This window comes from Stenella coeruleoalba (assembly GCF_951394435.1).
Source record: "Stenella coeruleoalba genome assembly, chromosome: 12".
In the NCBI taxonomy this organism is placed as follows: domain Eukaryota; kingdom Metazoa; phylum Chordata; class Mammalia; order Artiodactyla; family Delphinidae; genus Stenella; species Stenella coeruleoalba.
The window spans coordinates 29,987,399-30,012,184 of NC_137158.1; the positions used below are offsets into that span (position 1 = coordinate 29,987,399).

Consider the following 24,786-nt stretch of genomic DNA (forward strand, 5'->3'; position numbering starts at 1 on the left):
ATAGTGCATTTAATTGTCATGTCATGTCTCCTTAGTCACTGGAACACTTACTTTACTTTCATGACCTTGACACTTGAAGATCACAGGCCAGTTATTTCATAGAATATTAAATCTTTTCTTTCTGCTACTTTGTCATATTTATATTCAGGTTATGCATCTTTGGCAGGAATATCACAAAAGTGATTATATGTTCTTGTCATTGAACCCTATCAGGTGGCATACAATTTAGATTTTTCCAGTTACTGATGAGGTGCACTGTGACTTCTTAATAAGGAGATATCTGCTAGGCTTCTCATAAAGATTCTTGTTTCCCTTTATAATTAAGTATTTATGGGGAGGGCAGTTTGAGATCATGTGAGTTACCCTGTTTTTCATCAAATTTTCAGTTTATTCATTTATTAAATCACTGTGGACTTATGGTTTTCTATATTATTCATTGGATTATAATCTATTGTTACCATTATTTAGATTTTCAAATTGGCTCTGATTTAGCTAGTGGAAGGCCTTTCAAGCTGGCTTCTGTGTCCTTTTGACGTGTCCCCATCATTCTTCCAACACTTCTTTCTGGCACAACAAGAAGTTCCAGGCTCAGTTCATACTTTACCTGTTCCAACCTTGGAATCAGCCATTTCTCCAACGAGCCCTGGTTCCTTTTAGTAGAGTATAGTATTTAGAAACCAAGATCTGGACACTAGATTGTTTATTGCTGTTTGGTTGTTCCTACTCCCAAGCCCTCTCAGCAGACAAGCTAAGGTATACACGTTACACAATTGTATACACCCCCCTATATATCTATATTTTTGTATTTTTGTGTATCAGGAACCATGAGTTCACACTGATACCTCCAACACTCTAAGTCTTGTTCTAGTTTTCTCCTTTTCCATAATTGTAACTCCCTTCTCTGTCCATGAGAAACCTAGCTCCCATTATCCTTAATGTATTTACTTATTTGATTAATTCCCCTTTATGTGACTGATCTCCCATTTGCTGCTACAGCTCTCTTCCCTATGTGGATGTCTGCTTTACATAGGCTCTGACAGATTCCACCAGATCACCCTTCTAACACAAGAACAGTAGTTTTTTCCAGGAGAGGAACTGAGTAGCTGAGTGATAGGAATGGAGGGGGACTCCGTTTTGTAACTTTTTTGTACCCTGAACGTTTATCACTTAGTCAAAAAAAACAAAAAAAAAACCTAAAAGTGTATTTTTCCTATTAACAAATATTTATCCTTTTTCTTTGACTAGTTTTTGTGGTGAGTGTAGTTATCATCTGGTTCAGCAAATAATATTTTCCTGACTCATAGTAGCCCTGAGTTTCTCTGTATGGAGGTATTATCAAACCATGAGAGCAAAAACAAATTTTGAGCCACAAAAGATGTTGCTAGGCTGTGTGGCTTCTAGATAGTTCCATTTAAGGTAATGTATCTTCATATTTGCCTCTTAAATACAAGGAACCAACTCAGTTTTCTGGTCTAACTTCAGAGAGAAGACCTGCATCTCTGATTGAAAAGGGTTTATGTTTATTGTTACTATAGGTAGCCAGAAAGAAGAGCAGGAAGTAGTTAGTGAGAAGAATACTAAGCTACATTGTATTCCAGATTGAAATAATTCAGCAGCTAAGTTTCATTGTACAAAAAAAGCTAGAAATTTTGTGCAATCCAATTAAACTTTTATTGAACACCCACAGTAAGTTATGCACCCAGCAGTTTTAAGATAAATTTCTTCAAGATGCCCTCTGCATTTTTGTAGGAATGTGTTCAGGTAGAAAGGAACAGAAAACAAAAAACATGAGAAGGTTGTAATAAGATAAACAGGAGAGCAAACTTCACGTAATTGGACCTAATTGGTCCGGGGTGGGGGGGGGCTCTAGATAATTCAACTGAAAATTTTAGGTAAAATAATTTAATACAAACCAAATTGATCTATATAGGAATTCGGTAAAAATAATAGTTTAGTCAAAAATCCCCAAACACAGCGGTTTTAAGTATTAATTCATATTTAGACAACTGTTTCTGCTCTCCCAGGTTTGTCATAGGGAAAATTTATAACATTTCAAATAATCAACAAGAGAGAATCAAGTAGTTAGAATAACTTAAAAGTCTTTTAGTTATATGTGTAAGAATAAAAACACAGACTAAACCTAAACCAGAGAACTGGTATAATTGGCTTAAAATGAATAGGGATGAAAAAATTGGAGTCAGAAAAAAGTCTAGACCTTTTTCTTCAATAGTTTCCTTTACTTAAAATAAATTGTAATTATTATAAAAGAAAAGCATTCACAGGGATCTATCCAAAAGAAATGAAAACATATCTCTGCACAAAGGCATGAAACAAATCTTCATAGCAGCATTATTCATAATAGCCCCAAACTGGAAATAATCCAGGTGTCCATCAACTGACAAATGGATACAAACAACAAAATATGGTATATCCATACACCAGTATGCTATTCAGCAACAAAAAGGAGTGAATACTGATCTGTGCTTTATTATGCATGAACCTCAAAGACATGCTAAGTAAAAGAAGCTGGACACAAGAGACCACATACTGATTCCATTTATAAGAAATCTCTAGAAAAGCACATTTGTAGAGGCAGAAAGCAGATCAGTGGTTCCCTAGGTCTACGGGTGGCAACAGGAATTAACTGCAAATATCTGGGAAGGAACTTTTTGGGTGATGGAAAGCTTCTAAAACTGGATTGTGGTGTTGGTTGCTCAGTTCTATTAATTTATTGAGATTGTTGAATTGTATACTTAGAATTGGTTAGATTTATATGTAAATTTTGTATATCTCATTAAAGCTGTTCAAAAAAAAAAGAAATGGGGCTTCCCTGGTGGCACAGTGGTTGAGAGTCCACCTGCCAATGCAGGGGACATGGGTTTGTGCCCTGGTCCAGGAAGATCCCACATGCCGTGGAGCGGCTGGGCCCATGAGCCATGGCCACTGAGCCTGCGTGTCCAGAGCCTGTGCTCCGCAACAGGAGAGGCCACAACAGTGAGAGGCCTGCGTACCGCAAAAACAAAACAAACAAACAAAGAAATGTATAATCATTATAGAAAAGACTGATAAGCAAAAGAGAAATTAAAGTGGATTTCTCCCAGTCATACACCCTAACTGGAATACAGCATTCAGTTTCCTTTCAATATGTTCGTGATCTCGTTTTTCTTCAGAGATGAAATCATATAACATTCACTGACTTCCCAGGTGAGGGGAGCCTCACAGACAGAAAAAATAGAATGAACAAGAAATTAACATACAATAAAGGGCAAGACAGATAGTCAAGAGTCACCAAATTTGAGGTGAAATTTTGGTGGGAAAGCAAATTGATCACAGAATGGGAAGACAGATCAATTACCTGGTATTTCAATAGCATAATTCTGCTTAAGGATGTAAAATTTGGTGCAGTTTTTTTTTTTTTTTTTTAGTTGATTTACAGTGTTGTGTTGATTTCTGGTGTTCAGCAAGCAATTCAGTTATACATATATATGTGTATATATATTTTTCTTCATGTTCTTTTCCATTATACTTTATTACAGGATACTGAATATAGTTCCCTGTACTATACAGTAGGACCTTCTTGTTTATCTATTTTATATATAGTAGTTTGTATCTGCTAATCCCAAACTTCTGATTTATCCCTCCCCCACCCCTTTTCCCCTTTGATAACCATAAGTTTTCTATGTCTGAGTCTTTCTGTTTTGTAAATAAGATCATTTGTATCATAGTTTAGATTCCATATGTAAGTGATGTCGTATGGCATTTGTCTTTCTCTGACTTCACTTTGTATGATAATCTCTAGGTCCATCCATGTTGCTGCAAATGGCAACATTTGACTCTTTTTTATGGCTGAGTAATATTCTATTGTGTGTGTGTGTATATATATATATCACATCTTTATCCATTCATCTGTTGATGGACACTTAGATTGCTTTCACATTTTGGCTATTATTAATAGTGCTGCTATGAACATTGGGGTGTGTGTATCTTTTAAAATTAGAGTTTTTGTCTTTTCTGGATATATGCCCAGGAGTGAGATTGCTGGATCAAAAGGTAGCTCTATTTTTAGTTTTTTAAGGAACCTCCGTACTGTTTTCCACAGTGGCTGCACCAGTTTACATTCCCACCAACAATGTAGGAGGGTTCCCTTTTCTCCACACCCTTTCCAGCTTTATTATTTGTAGACTTTTTGATGATGGCTATTCTGACCCATGTGAGGTGATACCTCATTGTAGTTTTGATTTGCATTTCTCTAATAATTAGTGATGTTGACCATCTCTTCGTGTGCCTATTGGCCATCTTTATGTCGTCTTTGGAGAAATGTCTGTTTAGGTCTTCTGTCCATTTTTGATTGGGTTGTTTGGTGTTTTTTGTTTTTTTTTTAAATTGAGCTATATAAACTGTATATTTTGGAAATAACTCCTTGTTGGTCACATTGCTTGCAGACATTTTCTCCCAGTACGTAGGTTGTCTTTTCATTTTGTTTATGGTTTCCTTTGCTGTGCCAAAGCTTATCAGTTTGATTTGGTCCCATTTGGTTATTTTTGCTTTTATTTCTGTTACCTTGGGAGGCTGATCTAAGAAAACATTGCTACAATTTATGTCAGATAATGTTTTGCCAATGTTCTCTTCTAGGTGTTTTATGGTGTCATGTCTTATATTTAAGTCTTTAAGCCATTTTTGAGTTTATTTTTGTGTATGGTATGAGGGAGTGTTCTACCTTCATTGATTTACATGTGGCTGCCCAGCTTTCCCAGCCCACTTGCTGAAGAGACTGTCTTTTCCCCATTGTATATTCTTGCCTCCTTTGTCGAAGATTAATTGACCATAGGGGTGTGTGGGTTTATTTCTGGGCTCTGTTTGTCTTCTGTTATTGTTGTTTTTGGCCGTGTGGCTTGCGGGATCTTAGTTCCCTGACCGAGGATTGAACCTGTGCCCTTGTCAGTGAAAGCACAGAGTCCTAACCACTGGACCACCAGGGAATTTCCTGGGCTGTCTTTTCTGTTGCATTGATCCATGTGTCTGTTTTTATGCCAATACCATGCTGTTTTGATTACTGTAGCTTTGTAGTATTGTCTGAAGTCAAGGAGGGTTATGCCTCCTGCTTTGTTCTTTTTCCTCAGGATCGCTTTGGCAATTCTGGGTCTTTTATAGTTCCATATAAATTTTAGGATTATTTGTTCTAGTTCTGTGGAAAATGTCATGAGTAATTTGATAGGGATTCCATTAAATCTGTAGATTGCTTTGGGTAGTATTAGTATTTTAACAATATTAATTCTTCCAATCCAAAAGCATGAGATATCTTTCCATTTCTTTGAATCATCTTCAGTTTCCTTTGTTAATGTTTTGTAGTTCTTAGCATATAAGTCTCTCACCTCCTTGATGAGGTTTATTCCTAAGTATATCTTTTTTTGATGCAGTTTTTAAAGGGAATTTTTTTTTACTTTGCCTTTCTGATATTTCATTGTTAGTATAAAGAAATGCAACAGATTTCTGTATGATAATCTTGTATCCTGCTACCTTGCTGAATTCATTTATCAGTTCTAGTTTTTGTGTGGCGTCTTTAGGATTTTCTGTATATGGTATTATGTCATCTGCTTATAATGATAATTTTACCTCTTCCCTTCCAACTTGTGTACCTTTTATTGCTTTTTATTGTCTGATTGCTGTGGCTAGGACTTCTGATACTGTGTTGAACAGAAGTGGTGACAGTGGGCATCCTTGTAGTAAATTTCAGCGGGAATGCGTTCAGCTTTTCACCGTTGAGTATTATGTTGGCTGTGGGTTTGTCATAAATAGCTTTTATTATGTTGAGATATGTTCCCTCTGTACCCACTTTGGTAAGAGTTGTTATCATGAGTGGATGTTGAATTTTGTCAAATGCTTTTTCTGCAGCTATCGAGATGATCATGTGGTTTTTGTCTGTTCTTTTGTTTATGTGGTGTATCCCATTGATTTGCTATGTTGAACTATCCTTGTGAACTTGGGATGAATCCCAATTGGTCGTGGTGTATGATCTTTTTTATGTGTTATCGGATTCGGTTTGCTAATGTTTTGTTGAGATTTTCTGCATCTACATTTGTCAGAGATACTGGTAATTTTCTTTTTTGGTGGTATTTTTGTTTGGTTTTGGTATCGGGATGATGGTGACTTCATAGAATGTCTTTGGGAGTGTTCCCTTCTCTTCAGTCTTTTGGAAGAGTTTGAAAAGGATCGGTATAAGTTCTTTGTATGGTTGGTAGAATTAATTCCCCAGTGTAGCCATCCCGTCCTGGACTTCTGTTTGCAGGGAGTTTTTTTTATTACAGATTCTGTTTCACTTCTAGTGATCATTCTGTTCAAATTAATTTGTTTCTTAATTCCGTTTTGGAGGACTGTATGTTTCTAGAAACTTGTCCATTTCTTCTGGGTTGTCCAATTTGATGGCATATAATTGTTCATAGTATTCTCTTATGGTTTTTGTATTTCTGTGGTATCAGTTGTTATTTCTCCTCTTTCATTTCTTATTTTATTTAGTTCTCTCTTTTCTTCTTGGTGAGCCTGGCCAGAGGTCTGTAGGTTTTGTTTACCCTTTGAAAGAACCAGCTCTTGATTTTATTGATTTCTTTTTTTTTTAATTGCAGTATAGATTTACAGTGATGTGTTTCAGGTGTACAGCAAAGTGATTCAGTTACATGTATGTATAGTATATGTGTGTGTATATATATTTTTCAGATTCTTTTCCCTTATAGATTATTACAAAATATTGAGTATAGTTCCCTCTGGTATACAGTACGTCCTTGTTGTTTATCTATTGATATTTTATGTATAGTAGTATGTATATGTTAATTCCAAGTTCCTCATTTATCCCTCCCTCCTACCTTTCCCCTTTGGTGACTATAAGTTTGTTTTCTATGCCTGTGGGTCTATTTCTGTTTTGTAAATAAGTTTATTTGTATCATTTTTTTTTTTTAGATTCAACATATAAGCAATATCGTATGATATTTGTCTTTTTTGGCTTATTTCACTTAGTATGATAATCTCTAGTTCCATCCATGTTGCTGCAAATGGCATTATTTCATTTTTCTTATGGCTGAGTAATATCCCATTGCGTGTGTGTGGGTGTGTATGTATATCTGTCACATCTTCTTTATCCATTCATCTATCAATGGACATTTAGGTGGCTTCCATGTCTTGTGTATTGTAAATAGTGCTGCAATGAACATTGGGATGCATGTATCTTTTTGAATTATAGTTTTGTCCAGTTATATGCCCAGGAGTGGGATTACAGGATCATATGGTAGCTCTAGTTTTAGTTTTTTTAAGGAACCTCCATATTGTTCTCCATAGTGCCTGTACAGATTTACATTCTCACCAACAGTGTAAGGGTTCCTTTTTCTCCATACCCTCTTCAGCATTGTTGGTAGACGTTTTTGATGATGGTCATTCTGACTGGTGTCAGGTGATACCTCATGGTAATTTTGATTTGCATTTTTCTAATAATTGGCATTGTTGAGCGTTTTTTTATCTGTATTGGCCATCTGTATGTCTTTGGAGAAGTATCTGTTTAGATCTTCTACCTGCTTTTTGATTGGGTTGTTTGTTTCTATTTTTTTAAATCTCTTTTATTTATTCCCTCTCTGATCTTCATTATTTCCTTTCTTTTTCTGACTTTAGGTTTTGTTTTTTTCTTTTAATTCTTTTAAGTGGTAGGTTAGGTTGTTTGAGATTTTTCTGATTTTTTGAGGAAGGCCTGTATTGCTGTGAACTTCCCTCTAAGGACTGCTTTTGCTGCATGCCATAGATTTTGTATGGTTGTGTTTTCATTGTCAGTTGTCTCAAGGTATTTTTAAATTTCCTCTTTGATTTCATCTTGACCCATTGTTTTTTTAGTAGCAGTTGTTTAGTCTCCATGTAATCGTTTTTTTTCTTGTTTTTCTTTCTGTGGTTGATTTCTAGTTTCATGCTGTTGTGGTCAGAAAAGATACTTGAAATAATTTCTATCCTCTTCAATTTGTTGAGGTGTGTTTTGTGTCCTTGTATGTGGTCAGTCCTAGAGAATGTTCCATGTGCACTTGAAAACAATGTGTATTCTGGTTTTATTGGATGTAATGCCCTGAAAATATCAATTAAGTCTATTCTAATGTGTCATTTAGGATCTCTGTTGCATTATTGATTTTCTGTCTGGAAGATCTATCCATTGATGTGAGTCTGGTGTTAAAGTCTCCTACTATTAGTATTTGTTTTATGTATTCAGATGCTCCTATATTGGGTGCATATATGTTAAAGAGTATAATATCTTCTCCTTGTATTGATCCTTTTATCATTATTCAGTGCCCTTGTTTATCTTTTTTTATGGTCTTTGTTTCAAAGTCTGTTTTCTCTGATATGAGTATTGCTACCCCCGCCTTCTTGTCACTTCCATTTGCATGATACATCTTTTTCTATCCCTTCACTTTCAATCTATGTGTGTCATTTGCCCTAAAGTGGGTCTTTTGTAGACAGCATGTTGTAGGCTCTTGTTTTTTTATCCAATCTGCCACTCTTTGACTTTTGATTGGAGCATTTAGTCTATTGACATTTAAGGTAATTATTGATAGATATGTATTTGTTGCCATTTTAAACCTTGTTTTCCAGTTGATTTTGTATTTATTTGTTCCCTTCTTTTTCTTTTTGTCTTTCCTATTGCGGTTTGATGGTTTTCTTTGTATTATGCTTTTGTTCTCTTCTTTTTGTTTTTTGTGAATCTATTGTATGTTTTTGATTTGTGATTACGCTGTTTTTCAAGTATGTTAACCCATTCCTGTATCTACTTGCTACAAACTGGTAGTCATATAGGCTCAAACACATTCTAAAAAAAAAAAAATCTGTATTTTCTTACTTTTCTCCCCCATATTTTTTGATTTCGATGTCCTCTTTTGCACCTTCATGTTTATCCTTTTGCTGTTCATTGTAGTTAATATCGCTTTCACAATAATTTTTTTAAAATCTGTGTACTGGCTTATTTAAGTGATTTACTTTCCAGTTGTGATATTCTTTTTCTTTCCTACAGATTCTTGCTTCTTTTCTATTGAGAGAAGACCTTTCAATATTTCTTTTAGGATAGATTTAGTGTTGCTGTATTCTTTCAGTTTTTGCTTGTCAGAGACATTCTTTCTCTCTCCTAAATGATAATCTTGCTAGGTAGAGTTTCCTAAGTTGTAGGTTTTTCCCTTTCAGGACATTGAATATATCTTGTCACTCCCTTCTGGCCTGAAACGTTTTTGTAGAGAAATCAGCTGATAGGCTTAAGTAGGTTCCCTTTGTAACTAATTCTTTTGTTTTCTCTTGCTGCCTAGAAACCTCTCTTTATCTTTTAACTTTTGTCATTTTAATTATAATATGTCCTGTTGTGGGTTTGTTTGGGTTCATCCTTTTGGGACCTTCTCTGCTTCCCATACCTGGATATCTGTTTCCTTCCTTAGGTTTGGAAGTTTTCAGCCATAATTTCTTCCAGTACATTTTTGATCCCCTTTTCTCTTTCTTCTTCTGGGATCCCTATGATGTGTAGATTGGCACACTTTATATTATCCCATAGGTCTTATATATTGCTTTCATTTTTTTTCATTTGTCTTTCTGTCTGCTTTTCTTATTGGGCAATTTCCATTATTCTTTCTTCCTGATCATTTATTCATCTGCATCATTCAGTTTGCTGTTTATTGCCTTTAGCTCAGCTTTCATCTCAGCAAATGAGTTTTCTAATTTTTCTTGGTTTCTCTTTATAGTTAGTAACTAGTTCCTTGTTACAGTGATCTGCATTTCTATTGATAGCCTTTCTTAATTCCTTCAGTAGTTTTATTACCTCCTTTTTGAACTCAGGGTCTAGTAGACTGGAGAGGTGTTTCATTTTTTGTTCTTTCAGGGGAGTTCTCTTGATCTTTCATTGCATTTGGCTCCTCTGCTTCATTTTACTTATATTTCTCTTACTGTAAGAGTTTAGGAGAAACAGTTATCTACTGTGGTCTTGGAGGGCTGTTTTTATGTCGGAGCATCCCCGTGTACCCTGCATGAATCTAATATTTTTGGTGTGAGAGCTGTTTTTAGTGTGGGGCCCTGCCATGTCTTTGCTCAGTATGTGCTGGCCATTATCCCATTGATGGGGGTGTGACTGGTGTTGTGGTGACCAGAGCCTGCAATGGATATTGAGCAGGGCATCCTCTTTGCTCTGTGGTTGTCACAGCCCTGTTGGGGACAGGGTCTGCTCACCAGTTGTTGGAGTAGAAGCCCCCAGATACATTTCTAAGCTACTGCAGTGTGAGATAGGCAAGACTGGAGTGCTCCCGCTGGGAGAAAAGCCACTGCCTGTTCCTCCACAGGAGCTGTTTGCCGGGAGGGCATCTGTGGTGTTGCCTGTCACTCGTGCAGTCTCACAAAGTATGCTCTTGTTGGCACTGCCCCGGCCCTCCTCAATCATGGGAATGCAGGCAGTCGACCTGTGTGACCCTCGGGCGCTGTGCTCACAAAACCAGCAGCGCAGATCCACTGAAGTCAGGCATCTGAACTGTCATGGTCGCACACCTGGACCTGCCCTGGGAGCTACAGAATCAGCCCAGACCCCAGCTCCACCTCCACGTATGCATGCCCACAAAGCTTGCAGCTGCTAATGCCAGACTTGTCCCAGCCACAGGATCGCCAGTAATCTGCTTGGATGTCCCACAGGTGCTGAGCTTACAGAGCCACCAGCAGCAGCATAAATCCGCAGATTGATCAGCTGCTGGGACACAGCTCAGATTTCAGCCCCACCTCCAAGTGTGGGTAGCACTCCCGGGCTTGCATGCTCCCAGAGATCATAGAGGCAGAGCCACACCTGCTGTGAGCACGCAGAGATTGAGGCTGCTCTGATGGGGCCTTGCCCCTCCCTTTGCTTGAGGGTCACCCCATTAACAGTGGGGCTTCTATGGCAGACCCAGGCTCAGTCCTGTGTACACCTCCTGTTGCAGCCCAAAGCATACTCCACCCCCTTCAGGCTGTCTCTGCACAGCGAATCCCAGTCCTCTCCCCAGGTCTGTCCCCTGAAGCCCAAGTTTCAGCACCTAGCCTCCATGCCCACTAGCAGACATGCATCTGGCTGGGGAGTACAGCAAGGTGGTCAGGACCGTCTGTGCCAGCCTCTGTTCTGCCTGTGGCAGGCTGGTTGCTGCATTCTCCTCTGAGCCTCTGAAGCTGTCTTGCAGGCCTGGCTGATGTTCCAGTCAGTGAAGGGAGTTCCCAGTTTGAGGGAACCTTCCCTCTTTCACAGGTACCTCCCAGGGACGTAGATCCTGTCCCAATTCCTTTTTTTTTTTTTTCCTATCCAGTTAAATGGTGATCTTTCTTGCAACTTTGGTTGTATGAGATCTGCCAACATTCAGTAGGTATTCTGTGAGAATTATTCCACATGTAGATGTATTTTTGATACATTTATGGGAGGAGGTGAGCTCCACGTCCTTCTCTCCCGCCATCTTGATCTGTGGTGCAATTTTTGCCTCATTTTTTTCTTCTAAATTAATTTGTTTTTCATAAACTAATCATCCTAGTTTTTTTTAAATTCATAAGTCTGTGTAACTCTATGATGAGTAAAATGTTTTTAAAATTTTTTTTCCTTTCCGTAAAGGCCTACAGCAGTGAATTCTTTGATTTCAAAATACGGATTTCAGGAGCAGCTTCTTTACTGTGAGTTTGCTTTAAAGTATATATCACTTAATTAGCCGTTGAATAGACTAAATGTAAAACTTAACTAATTTTAATGTTTTTGCCTCTTTTAATCTTAAAACTTATGTAACTAAAATATTTCTAGGGGGCTTCCTGGTGGTACAGTGGTTGAGAATCTGCCTGCCAATGCAGGGGACACGGGTTCGATCCCTGGTCTGGGAAGATCCCACGTGCCACAGAGCAACTGAGCCCCGTGCGCTAAAACTACTGAGCTTGTGCTCTAGAGCCTGCAAGCCACAACTACTGAGCCCACGTGCCTAGGGCCTGTGCTCTGCAACAAGAGAAGCCACTGCAATGAGAAAGAAGCCTGCACACCACAATGAAGAACAGCCCCCACTCGTGGCAACTAGAGAAACCCCGCGTGCAGCAACAAAGACCCGACACAGCCAAAAATAAATAAATTTATTAAAAAATATATATTTCTGGGGCTTCCCTGGTGGCGCAGTGGTTGAGAGTCCACCTGCCGATGCAGGGGACACGGGTTCGTGCCCCGGTCCGGGAGGATCCCACATGCCGCGGAGCGGCTGGGCCCGTGAGCCATGGCCGCTGAGCCTGCGCGTCCGGAGCCTGTGCTCTGCAACGGGAGAGGCCACAACAGTGAGAGGCCCGCGTACCGCAAAAAAAAAAAAAAAAAAAAAAAAAAAATATATATATATATATTTCTGGTTGGGAAGTTTCTCTATACCAATTTTCATATACGTGTCTTGTTATACCCACCAAACATTTAGTGTTGGGTACCTCAAGGGGAGTGGAATAAAAAAAAATTGTGTGTGTATAAAATACTCTGTTACGCATATGCATATAGAGATTTAAAATTTGGGGATTAAGAATAATTTTTACTTTGTTTCTTACAGATTTTTACTACATTTTCTTATGAAAGTAGTGTTTGGCTAAAAAAAATTTTACAAAAGGCTTATAGACATTAAAAATTCTTAGCATTCAAACAGTACAGTAATATCTTCAAAATAATTTTGGTCCATTGACTATTTTGTGTTTTTGTGAAACTCTTATGAGATTTCGAAGATTTTTTTTAAAGCTTGGCTGGAGTAATTTTTAAAAGCAGTGACAATCTTTCAACTCAGGTATCTGTGCAAATATAAAATTAAAATGAATAATGGAAAAGAAATTTAAATACAGAACCAAAAATTAATTTTTGTTCACTATATTTTTCAGAATATGGAGTTCAATTTAAATTTTTAAAGACAAATTTAAAATTAAAATGTGACGTATTTCTGAATTTCCATAATCGGAGTTGGTGAAATTTCATTATAATGTAAAGTTCTTCAAGTAATAACTGATAAATTGATAACTTTGTCTGAATTTAGCTTGGGTTTGTGTTGTACAATCACACAAAATTTAAAATTATGTGCTGCAGTCAATTGTGAAATCTAGACCTTTCTGATGTACTCTAATTTACTCAGCATTGGAATTCTGAAATTCATATGTAAACTAATTTTTATTTCTGTTAAAAGCTAACTTTCCTGAATCATTCTTTGTGCCAGACATCTTTCGACTGTTCTTGTTGGTTCACTTAGGAATAACTCCTATCTGCTTTGTCTCTTTTTAGGGGATTTTGATATTTAAAACAACAAAGTGTGTAGTCAAATGTTATCGTTTAAATAAAAATCATAAATTTGGTGTTAATGGCAGGCACTAGTAGGTGGCAGAGTTGAGGTTTGGACTTAGGCTATCTGGGTCCATATCCATCCTCTTAACCATGGCATTATATTTCTGTTATGGGTAGGATTAAAATGTGTTCCTTCAATTTAAACAGTGGAAAAGTAATTAATTTATACAGATTTTCATGGCTTTATTTCACACTGTTGATTCTAATAGGATCCAGCTGTCTTGATTTTTCTAAATATGAGGAAATTGAACTTGGTAACACTAGTGATTGTGTATTATCTATTCTCAGAGTGTGTAATTGTCTACTTTTAATCATGAGATAAATATTGGCATTTTTTCCCAAAATTAGACTAAAAAATTCAACATTAATATTAATTAGTTTGTATTACAGTTCAGCATCTTTAGCTAGTTACCAAAATTTCCTGAATTTATGACCTGAGAATTCTCATAAATGGCAGGAAAGTTTTGTCTAAAATATAATGTCTTTATTTAGTATGAAATTTAAATTTTAAATTGCTTTTTTAAAGGGTAAGAATAACTAAATTGTGAAATTTTAGTGTTTTACTTTTTGAGATTTTTACCTGCTCTGATTTTTTTCTGTTTGTTTGCTTTTCTTTTAAGCTGTTCTTGAGGAACTTGTTAATAGTGGACGCTTACGAGGCACTGTGGTTGGTGGGAGACAAGATAAAGCAGTGTTTGTCCCTGACATTTACTCCAGAACACAAAATACTTGGGTGGATTCTTTTCTCAGGCAGAATGGCTATCTGGGTAACTTTTTTTCTTTTTAACTAAAACTCATTTCTAATATTAAACACCTTCTTAGAAAGATTGTACTAGCCCTGGGAGTACACATGTACTTTACTGTTGGCCAGCAGACTATAATGGTTCTTTTTGAGTATAAAAGCAGTCATCACACTGTAGGTTTTTGTGGGTCATGTTAACTGAGTTTAATTCCATAGTTATTGAACAGTTGTAATGTAGAAAGGCCAGAAGCCGGTATTGATTGTTACCAGCCTTCTAGTAATGTGATACTATATGTGATACTTCAGGTTCTTTTTAATTCATAAAAAGTAATTATATTTATTATATCTTGTAACTTATGAAGTTGCCTGGTTTTTTAGTTACATAATCTTAGAAATATTTTATTGCTGTCAGTTTTACAGTGTTCATTTTTATTAGTTATCCAGTACTTCAGAAACATAGAAGTTATTCTAAATTTTGTTTCTGAGGTTCCATCATTTGGATAAAGTAGACTAATTGAATTTAATCATTAAAACAAGTAGCATTTATATATAAAACTCAGTTTGATCAATTTCATAACCCAAGTCAAACTATGTAAGGGATCAGTTACCTATAAATAAGTCATTAGTGTTCAGTTTAAATGTGTGCTAGAATGAATACTGGCTTGGCTTATGTTTTCTTGACTTTCTACAATGTGCCTTCTCAGTTTCTTCAGCCAAGGACTTGGATTAGAATTTTGTTGTAATTAATTTCCTTAAATATTATTATTTGAGGACAGAGGGTGCATGGTAGATATCTCTTAATAACTTTAATGGCTGCAAATTTAAGTCTTAAATTTTTTACTTTTGTTTTATATGCTAAATCTTTTACTAGTGTAAATTAGACTAGAGATTGCTTTGTCCTCAGTTGTCTAATGAAACATTTGAAAAATAAGTTCCATTCCTTTAGTTAACTATAATCAAAATTCCAGTTTTTGTTTCTCTACTTAAATCATTACATTCCGTTATCCTCATTTCTACTTTTATTGCTCTTTAGTCCTCATGTTTCCCTTTGACCCCTCAATTGGAGAGAGATAAAGCTGAATTAATGAAGTACTTGAACCAATTTTTCTACAAATATGTTTAGTAATAAAAATTTGGGAAGTTTACATAACCAGGGAATAGGCTATGGTACACTTCTATGTTTTATTCTTAAAGAACTCTATTATTATACAGTGCATTCACAAAGAATAGATTTTGGTAGAACTTAACTTTTTCTGAGGTTTCTAAAAGGTGTGAATGATGATTCTATTCCAACCTCATGATGTATTTCTAGAATTTGATGCTTTGTCCAGACTTGGAATCCCAGATGCTGTGAGCTACATAAAGAAAAGATATAAGACTACACAACTCTTATTTTTGAAAGCAGCTTGTGTTGGTCAAGAACTTGTGGATCAGGTGGAAGCATCAGTAGAGGAAGCCATCAGCTCTGGAACATGGGTTGATATTGCAGTATGTTTTATCTTTTTCTTCTTAATTTTCCTTTAAACCAGTGACAACTGATACTTCACTAGTATATGGCCGTTTTAAGAATTAGGATGTAGCTTTCAGGAAGGATACTTTCATGGTTGATGGGGGGAGGAGGGGTATTAATGAAAATGTTAACTTCAGATAGTAGAAAGAGCTAAGAAGAAATGTATTTTGGAGGCAAAGTTATCAGGACTTGAAGTTGGAATGTTTGTGAGTTTTTGAGAGGAACTCAGTGTGACTTATAGGTTTGGGGCCTGATCAACTGAATGGAGAGTGGTTCCATTAATTGAGATGGGGGAGCAATGGGGAAGAGAAGATGGGAGTCTGGGGGCAGGAGGCGCAAACCACGTTGTTTTGAACAGGACATGTTAAAATATGAGATGCCTGTTAGGTATATGAGTGGGGGGAGGTTAGGGAAGCAGTAGGATATGTGATTTCAGAGTTCGGAGTGAGGATAAAGTAGAAATACAATTTGGGAAGTTGTCAGCATATAGAGGGTTTTGAAACCATTGGACTTAACAAGATCACTTAGGGAGAGAATACATATAACAAATGGTTTATCTGTATTATATTGCATTTATACTTTGTTTTCATTTTGTTTGTAATTCTAGCCTCTGCTACCCAGTTCCTTATCAGTGGAAGATGCTGCAATATTGCTTCAACATGTGATGAGGGCACTCAGCAAACAGGCTTTAGCTGTAGTCTTTAGCGATACTATTGTAGTCAGTGAAAAATTTATAAATGATTGTACAGAACTGTTCAGTGACCTGATGCACCAAAAAGCTGAAAAGGTATGCCAAATTTCCTTTCACCTACTAATTTTAACAGTACTTTCACATTAGAATCATGATGACTTTTGAAAAATGAGGTAAGCAGTATACCCAAAACTGAACACTGTGTTGTTTCATATGTTATTTTCCTTCAATGCATCATTCCTTTTTATTTCCTCTCCTGGATTTGTTTTTCTCCTTCTTCATTCCCATCAGAACATAGAAGTTAGAACTTAGGAAGCTGCTTTTATAAATTGAAATCTTACAAATGAAATTATATATTTCACACTTAAGTCACCTGAGGGTATTGGTCCAACATTAAAATCCATAAAAATGATACCTGTGGATTATATGCATAAATGTATAGTATATTTATCAATCAGTACACATTATATTTACTAAATCTAGCAAAGCCTCATAATTTGACCTATTTGGGATATACCAACGGGATAACTTATTGAGGAAAGAAATTGTTACTATTAAAATTGATTAGTTCCTCAGAGCAACTGCTATGGAAGTGTTTAGAAGCAGAGGTCATGCCAGGTCTGCTTTAATGACTGTTCAATTCATGTTTCTGGTTAGCAGCACCCTCATTATAAAGCTTGCTCACAAAATAGGTAGAAAAAGCCCATTTATATCTCAGACTGTTAATAAATTCATGAGGGCTTATTAAATATATAAATTATATTTATCTATATTCCTTTTAAGCTCCTTAATAGTCTTAAAAATGATATAACTTTTCTACCTTTGGCCTGCAAAGCATCAGAGAGGAGTAAAAAGTACACAGGATTGATATCAGTAAACCTGAGTTCTAATTTCAACTTGTTTACTCTGTTTGCCTTTGACAAATAGACTTCCAGTTTCCTCATCTTCAGAGAAAAGGATGGTGATGCCCCCTCTCACAAGGATAAATATAAATTAAGGAGCAATGTAAATAAAATGTTTAGTACATGTTAGCTACCAGTTACTAAATGACTACATTATTATTTTCATTTGAGACCCTTTACTAAAATAGAAATTTAACACAATCATTGATTTTTTTTTTTTCTTGTGCTCCTCCCTCCAACCACAAAAATAAATTCAGGAAAAAAAGTGATTTTTTGTTTGAACTGTTAACATTCTTAACATTTCTTTGCAAAACTGAAAAGCAAATATTTTTAATGTGAAAATGTATGTTTGTCACTACAGATTTAGAACTCTTTCCCATGATAAAGAATCAGTTTCTCAAATTGGAAATAGTTCATTGTTCCTAACATAAATTTATAAAAAGCAAAGATCAAGAATGAGTCCAGAGGGGAAAAAAGTTCACATGCCTAAGTATGCAACTCATATGTGATCATTATGGTGGGGTGGGGATGGAGATTTCATTATCTTTCTAGTAATCTCAGGTATCCAAGTGGCACTGGACCTTGGGAGTCTTAAAAAGAGAGGTAGCAAGGATCATCCATTAAGCAGTGCTAAAGTTAGCCAATAACAGTTGAAGAGGATTACATCTGATGCTGTGTGATCAGCTGTTCAGTGATAGGATAAGATTTCTCATTAGCTGGTAATAAATACAAAAAGTCAAGAACAGCAAGGGAGGAGACTTATTTGGGGCCTGGAGAAACAATCTCAGAGTGGCAGCTGAGACAAAGCTCTATAGTTCTTAGCAATGAAACCAAACAAGAACAGTTAGGATGTGAGTATAAACAACTTTTATTTTATGCTTTTTGTAATGTTATATATTGTTGCCTACAAAAAATAAGCATGTTTTATTTCAGGAAATGAAAAATAATCCTGTTCATTTAATCACTGAAGAAGATCTGAAACAAGTCTCCATTTTAGAAAGCGTTAATACAAGTAAAAAGGATAAAAAAGATGAACGAAGGAGGAAAGCAACAGGTAACAAATTATTATTAACAAGATTCAAGATGAGTTTATTTGTTGCAGTGAACTTTGCACTTATCAGACCTTTTGAAAGGCCTTTTATTTGGTTGATTCACCTTTAACTGTTAATATTAACCAAATCTTTTGCTAGTGAATTAACTTTTAATTATGAAAATATTGGTGATTATTTAGTTTCATAAGCTAATTTCATGATCTCCTGTTCTCATTCTTTATGTTCCTGCTCCAGTAGCTTTTCTTTTCTTTCTTGATTCTCAAATTTTGCAAGTTTGTGTTCACCTCAAGGCCTTTGCACAAGCTGTTCCCTCCCAAGCTTCAAGTAACTGTTTCCTTCTTGTCATTAAGAGCTCACCTTTAAATGTCAGTTCCTCACAGAGGCCTCCCTAACCACCCAGAATAGTATATACAGTCCCTCTCCATCGGATTATCCTCCCAGGTTTTTTTTACAGCACTTTTATCACTGTGATGTCTTTTATCGTTTGGGAGTCTGCTCCATCTCATTTATTGTTTCCCTAGTACTCAGAGCAGTCCTTGGCATATTTTAAGTGCTCCATAAATATTTATTGAGTGAATGAATTTCCCAAGGACTTTTAAAAATTCTTTTAATTTAGAGTCACTGGAAATTATCCTAGGTAGCACTGGCATACTAGTAACTTGCATTTGGAAATTAACATGTATTTTCCATACTTTTTATAGTAGGAATAATTTTATTAGTGCTGTATCAGGGTTAAAGAAATTAGATATTCAACATATTTCATTACTAAATACAGCTATATTAAACACGTTATAAAAACTTCATTTGCTGTGGGAATTCACTATATCTTTGAGATTCCTTCCTCTTCAAAAACCTTTTTCTACAAAGTCTTTCAATAATATTTTGAAATTTCTGTTCTAGGAAAACTACATAGTAAATTACCGCAATAAATCAGTAATATTCATAAGCATGCATATTTTGTTATTTTAAGATATAATTATAAATCCACCTTAATTAATTGATTGCACTTACGTCAGTAAAACTAGTCTGTTTTATATCCTTCTAAAAATTCAGGTTCATCTGGTGTTTTGTTCTGATAGTGCTGTTGTTTTATAATAGTTTAATTACAGTTCATGGAATAATGTCAAACAAGAACATCTTTCCCATAAGAAACTTATTACCAAATGTAAAAGATACATTCACTTTAAACTTGTGCTTTTGAAAGTTGTGTTTTTCTATCATGAAAGCAATAGAACTTATAGAATATGATGAAGTCTAAGGGAATTCTTAGAGTTTAGAAAAAGATCTTTGTTTATATAAATCATTTTATTGAAGAAATGAATCTTTTATGAAGAAATGTATTTTCAATATTTTTCAGTGTTACAGTTCCATTACTAAAGTATCCTATTTTGTTGAATAGATATTTTAAATGTAAATATATAATAGAGAAATACCTCGGTAACAATTTTACTTTTATTTACAGTGTTTTAGTTTCATAGTTTGTATTTTTTTAGTCTTCATTTAGCCAGTAGGTGATTGATAACTGTATTTTTCTACTTAATTTAATATTTATGGTCAACATTTATTGAGCCCCTGTTAGGTGTCAAGCATTGCCTTAACCTCAAGTATGCAGACGTTAGTGAGATGTTCTCCCTACTGTCAAGAAGTTATCTTTTTGGGTGGCGGGAGAGTCAGGATGTCTCCTGTAAACCTGGGGAATAATCTTTAAATCAAAAAGACAAAACCAAATTTGTGAGGTACTGTAGTTGGGGATGTTAATGAGGCTGTGGTAACAGAGATAAGCAAATTAGGGCACTTTTGAAAAAGGTAGAAGAGGAGGTAAAGGAATGGGTTTGGCCAGGAAAAAGTCAGTCAAAGCTGCAGAAAATAGATGTCATTAGAGAAACAGGAAGAGACTGCATTTAGAGCAGGCAGGTTATCTAAGTGAGTTGCTCAAATTCAAGAGATTTCATATCTTATTAATTTTTACTGATTGAGTTTACAAAACTTGGCTTTATTTTTCTACTGTAAAGTTAAATACAACAATGTATTGTCATTATTTCTAAAAACAGTATTTAGTTAGGTAATACTAACTAATGTCGTTTTCCACCAGAGGGCAGTGGAAGTGTGAGAGGAGGAGGTGGCGGCAATGCCAGAGAGTACAGAATTAAAAAAATCAAGAAGAGAGGGAGAAAAGATGACAACAGTGATGATGAGTCATCTCACACAGGTGTGTAGCTTATTTCACTCTTCCTTTGTATGTGCATGATTTTTTTTTTTAACATTTTCTTAAGATGCATACGCTTAGGTGTCTATGCTTAAAGGAAGTCCTTGCTTTGCAGAGTTTCAGTGAGCACAGATTTCACAGTTAGTTAAGTAACACCAGAGTCCCAACAACACAGTTCATATTTCAGTTACCAGGGTATGTTAACTGTAATTGCGTAAAGTACAAACTTTGTTGCTGGCTCCTTAGTCTACAGATCAGCACGTAAATAACAGATGTGCATCATAATCTGTCACAATCACATCACTTATTTCCAAGTTTTTCAGAGGCAGATCACTGTGCATCTCTTATTCACTTTATGCATAGAAAACACAGCATGTAGTTGTGTTGACTTCTTGTCCCCCAGTGATAAATCCATATGACATTTTACAAAAATGGATAATCAAAAGGGGGAATTGGCCAACAAAGATAAATGTGCAGCAAAGGAAAAGTCATAACCCTGGAAATAAAATATGAATCAAGAATGGAGTTATAAAAGAAATGCCTGACCGTGGGAATGTTGGCATTACCTCTGTTCAAGAGACTAGCTGTGCAGTCAGAGAAACTTGGTGAAGGCGGAAATAAGGGAAATGGTTGTGACGAAAAGGATAAACACGTCTTAGAGGAGGTGAAGTTGGCAAAAAGCTTCACATTAAAGGAATTCTCAGAGATGTTTCACAACGCTGAAAGGGCAAAGGATAAAATGTTGGAAGCTGATTCAGAGTTTAAAAAGGAATATGACAACTTGCCCAGGCATAGAAAAGATGCTTCCTCTGTATTTTAAGTTACTGGATGAGAAGGCAAGCCCTGTTCATACTATTCTTGATGAGTGTTTCACAAAGAAATAAAACATTTTCATTCTCAGTGTTTCTGATGTGCTAAATTACAGTGTACTAAACTAGAACTGTTAGTCTTTTTTTCATTTCCCTATACATTTATAACCAACAGTAAGAGCTTTGAATGTTTGCACAAACATTTTTAAAAGGTTACAGAACAATCGTAAATTTTCCCATTGTTTATTAAGAAAACTTTGCAGTTTTGGCTTGCACAGATTTTTATGGTCTCCCAACTTCCATGCAAAAGAAATTATAATATTTTATGAATAGTGAATTTCTACAAAGTTAAGTAGAAAACATTAATTTCATGCCTGTTTAATTTTTATGGTAACACCTAATTGGTTGGTTGCTTCTGTCTAAGCAGGAGAATTAAGTATATGCATCTTTTTTTGTCTAGACTTGTTATTGTTTGGTATGGTTAAGTTAGCAAGAGACATCTTTGCTTTTCTAAATAAAATTATGATTTTTAATGTTTCTGTTTTTAAAAAATTAATGAAACTGTGATACCTCCCGTCCTCCTTTTCCCCACCAAAAAAAAAAAACCTTGAAATGATGATGATTTGACATTTTCTTTTACCTATTCCACAGAATTATGTATGGGCTTGGGAGATATAAGTGTCAAGGCTTCAGATATTAATGTGCTGCTACCTGTAACAGAAAAATTGCTTAAGATCTGTCTAAAGTAGTCTAAGATAGGTAACAATGGCTACTGTTAACATACATAAAGCAGTATTAATTAAAGGAAAAGTATCTTAGAAACTATGAGCTCTACCTTTATTTTAATTAGCATTAAGACTATTCTGTGTTTTACTTTTTCATTAATAAATGGATTTTCCTATTTTCCCAGATGTAACAAGGAGTGGGAGTGAAGTAGCATTTAAGAAAATACTTCTCTAAAATGTGTAGCCCTAAGTAATTGTTAAATGAGGCATGTGATATTCTTTTTGTGTATGGTATAAGAGAGCAGCTATAAAAGAGTAAAACCATTCTCCCTATTAAAAAAAAGGTAATTTCAGTACTTTTGAAAAAGGGTTCTGTTGTCATCTCAGAAATGGAGGATGCAGTTAGGTTCTCAGCTAAAATATACAATCAACTCTGTGAAAGATTACTAGAAGGAAATACAATTTAATAACTAGTAAAATGCATGCAGGAAGCAGACAGAGAAATCAGATACTATTTGTTGTGAGAGATCAGGAATGAATAGCAGATCTCAGAAAAAAAGGATAGTACTTTTCCATCTATTCTAAAGCTATAAGTAGTTGTACTTAGATCTTGATGCATAGTGAAAATTGATTTTTGAGCTATTCTATTTTTATTTCTAAGGTTTTACTTATAGAGTCAATAACCTAATTTAGCTGGGAATAATCACTTTTTTATAGTTTTACAATTAGTAATGGAAATATTGTTAGCTTTCTTTGCAACTCATACTTTCCCAAGTAAGTGAGTAGGCATGACATTTCCACAGTTAACAATTATTTCCATTACATACAGATTTTTGTGAGAGCAAAAATAAATTATGGGTGTAAAATTTTAAGTTGTTTTTTCTTCCATGCCTTTCCAAAATAGACAATTTTTAGCTTAATTCTACTGGAGTTGTGCTTCACTTGATTATAAAGACCTTTCCTGAAAAGCTTGTGTAAATTATAAGGATGATTGGATTTTTATTAAATATTTTTATAAAGAAGGACATTCTGCTCAGTATCCATTGTTCAACAGAAAAATTATCCTTTCCTAAAAGATTTTTTTTTTATCCACTAGTTTTGATTTCCAACTATTTGCATCATCCAAGTTTGGGAGGAAAAAATTGTCTATTTTTTGATTGACTTGTAGAAAACAAGTTAGAAAATTATTACTCAAAAGAAATGCCACTATATATCCTATTTTAACAGTGTTTTCATTGGTTATTGCTATTGGACATTGGCGATTTTGGTGACAAACTAACAATGGAGACTTTATGGTAGGCAATAAATGAATTACCATCTTATTATATATATTAATGGAACCTTATTTGCTTGTAGGTTGCTTATTTTTGTTTTTTCCTATGGCTCATTTTTATTACAGGAAAGAAGAAGCCAGAGATCACTTTTATGTTCCAGGATGAGATTGAAGATTTTTTACAAAAACATTTACAAGATGCCCCTGAGGAGTTTATTTCTGAACTTGCTGAGTACTTAATAAAGCAAGTATAAGAACATATGTTTTCTGTTTTATAATAGAAATTTAGTGAGTTATTACTTAAAATTTTTACCAAGGTCATAGAAAACATAATTTAGGTGTTTTCTTTTCAAACCTTAAAATTTAACCTAGTCACCAAATTCCAGATTTGTTTGCTTACAGAAACAGTTCAACAAACATTTAAGTGCTTTGAGCAAGGCAGTTTCGTCGGAAATACAGGGCAGGAGTGTGGAGGTGGTCTCCTTCACTCATCTTAAGTTCTAATTGGGAGAAAAACACCAGCACTGATCACTGGCTGGTCTCTAACACTGCATGAAAATACATCTAAAATGAAGAAAAGAGTATTTTTTATTTGACAGAGATTAAACAGTGCACTTTTAGGGAGAAAAGTAACACACTGCCCTCAAAGAGAATAAAATAGCACTACCTTATAAGTGAACCAGGCTAAATTTATCTTTATACAGAAATAAAAGAAATTGTATAACTTGACTACTGCTAGCTAACATGGTTTTCCCCCAAGTTAGTCTCTATGTGTAAGCTTCTCTAAATGCAATCCAGGAGCCTAGTGCATCTAAATTTTTGAATTAGAAGAACAGCTTTTGTAAGTGAGATTTTTTAAAAACTTAAGTGAACATTCTTGTGCATGAATACATTACATAATTACATTTTTCGTATATAAAAAGATGAAATAGTTACTATTAATCATTTGCCATAACTTTTTAAAATAATCTATTCTGAGTTGGGCATAAAAAGATTTTTTAAAAATACATATCTTTTATAGTACGTTAGAAATTGAGAATTTATCATTCCTGAGGATGGGAAACAAATGTATAGGCTACTGTTCTCCAAGTTAACTTTAAAAAGCTGCTCTGAATTGAATTTGAACTGAAGCTTTTGTTACTGTTTTTCTTATTGTCTTTCATGCAATAACTTTTAGTACTTTAAAACAGAAAAATAATTCATTGAAGTTAGAATTTCTGGAATTTGAGGGAAAATTCTTATTAACTATTCTCCAAATTAATCTTATTTGTTTAACAGGGATCTTTTTTAAAGCCTTATTTGCATAGAAGCAAAATTTCTTATCTACATAAACCCAGTACATTTTAATAAACTAAATATATTTATCTCATGCACAGACCTCTAAATAAAACTTATCTCGAAGTGGTACGTTCAGTATTCATGTCTTCAACTTCTGCCTCTGGAACTGGCAGGAAGCACACGATCAAGGACTTGCAAGAAGAGGTTTCAAACCTTTATAATAATATTCGATTATTTGAAAAAGGGATGAAGTTCTTTACAGGTA

General features: G+C 35.1%; 1 protein-coding gene across 1 annotated transcript in view; it reads left to right on the forward strand.

Annotated features, from left to right (window-relative positions):
* The window catches only part of UFL1 (UFM1 specific ligase 1), a 53,408-nt gene that overhangs the window by 20,215 nt on the left and 8,407 nt on the right, over positions 1-24,786 (forward strand). Inside the window, exons 7-14 of the mRNA XM_079938624.1 lie at positions 11,609-11,667; positions 13,954-14,100; positions 15,388-15,563; positions 16,193-16,372; positions 18,112-18,232; positions 20,323-20,439; positions 23,370-23,487; positions 24,620-24,783. Of these exons, the coding sequence (XP_079794750.1) occupies positions 11,609-11,667; positions 13,954-14,100; positions 15,388-15,563; positions 16,193-16,372; positions 18,112-18,232; positions 20,323-20,439; positions 23,370-23,487; positions 24,620-24,783 (1,082 nt within the window). The remainder of the gene's footprint in view (positions 1-11,608; positions 11,668-13,953; positions 14,101-15,387; positions 15,564-16,192; positions 16,373-18,111; positions 18,233-20,322; positions 20,440-23,369; positions 23,488-24,619; positions 24,784-24,786) is intronic.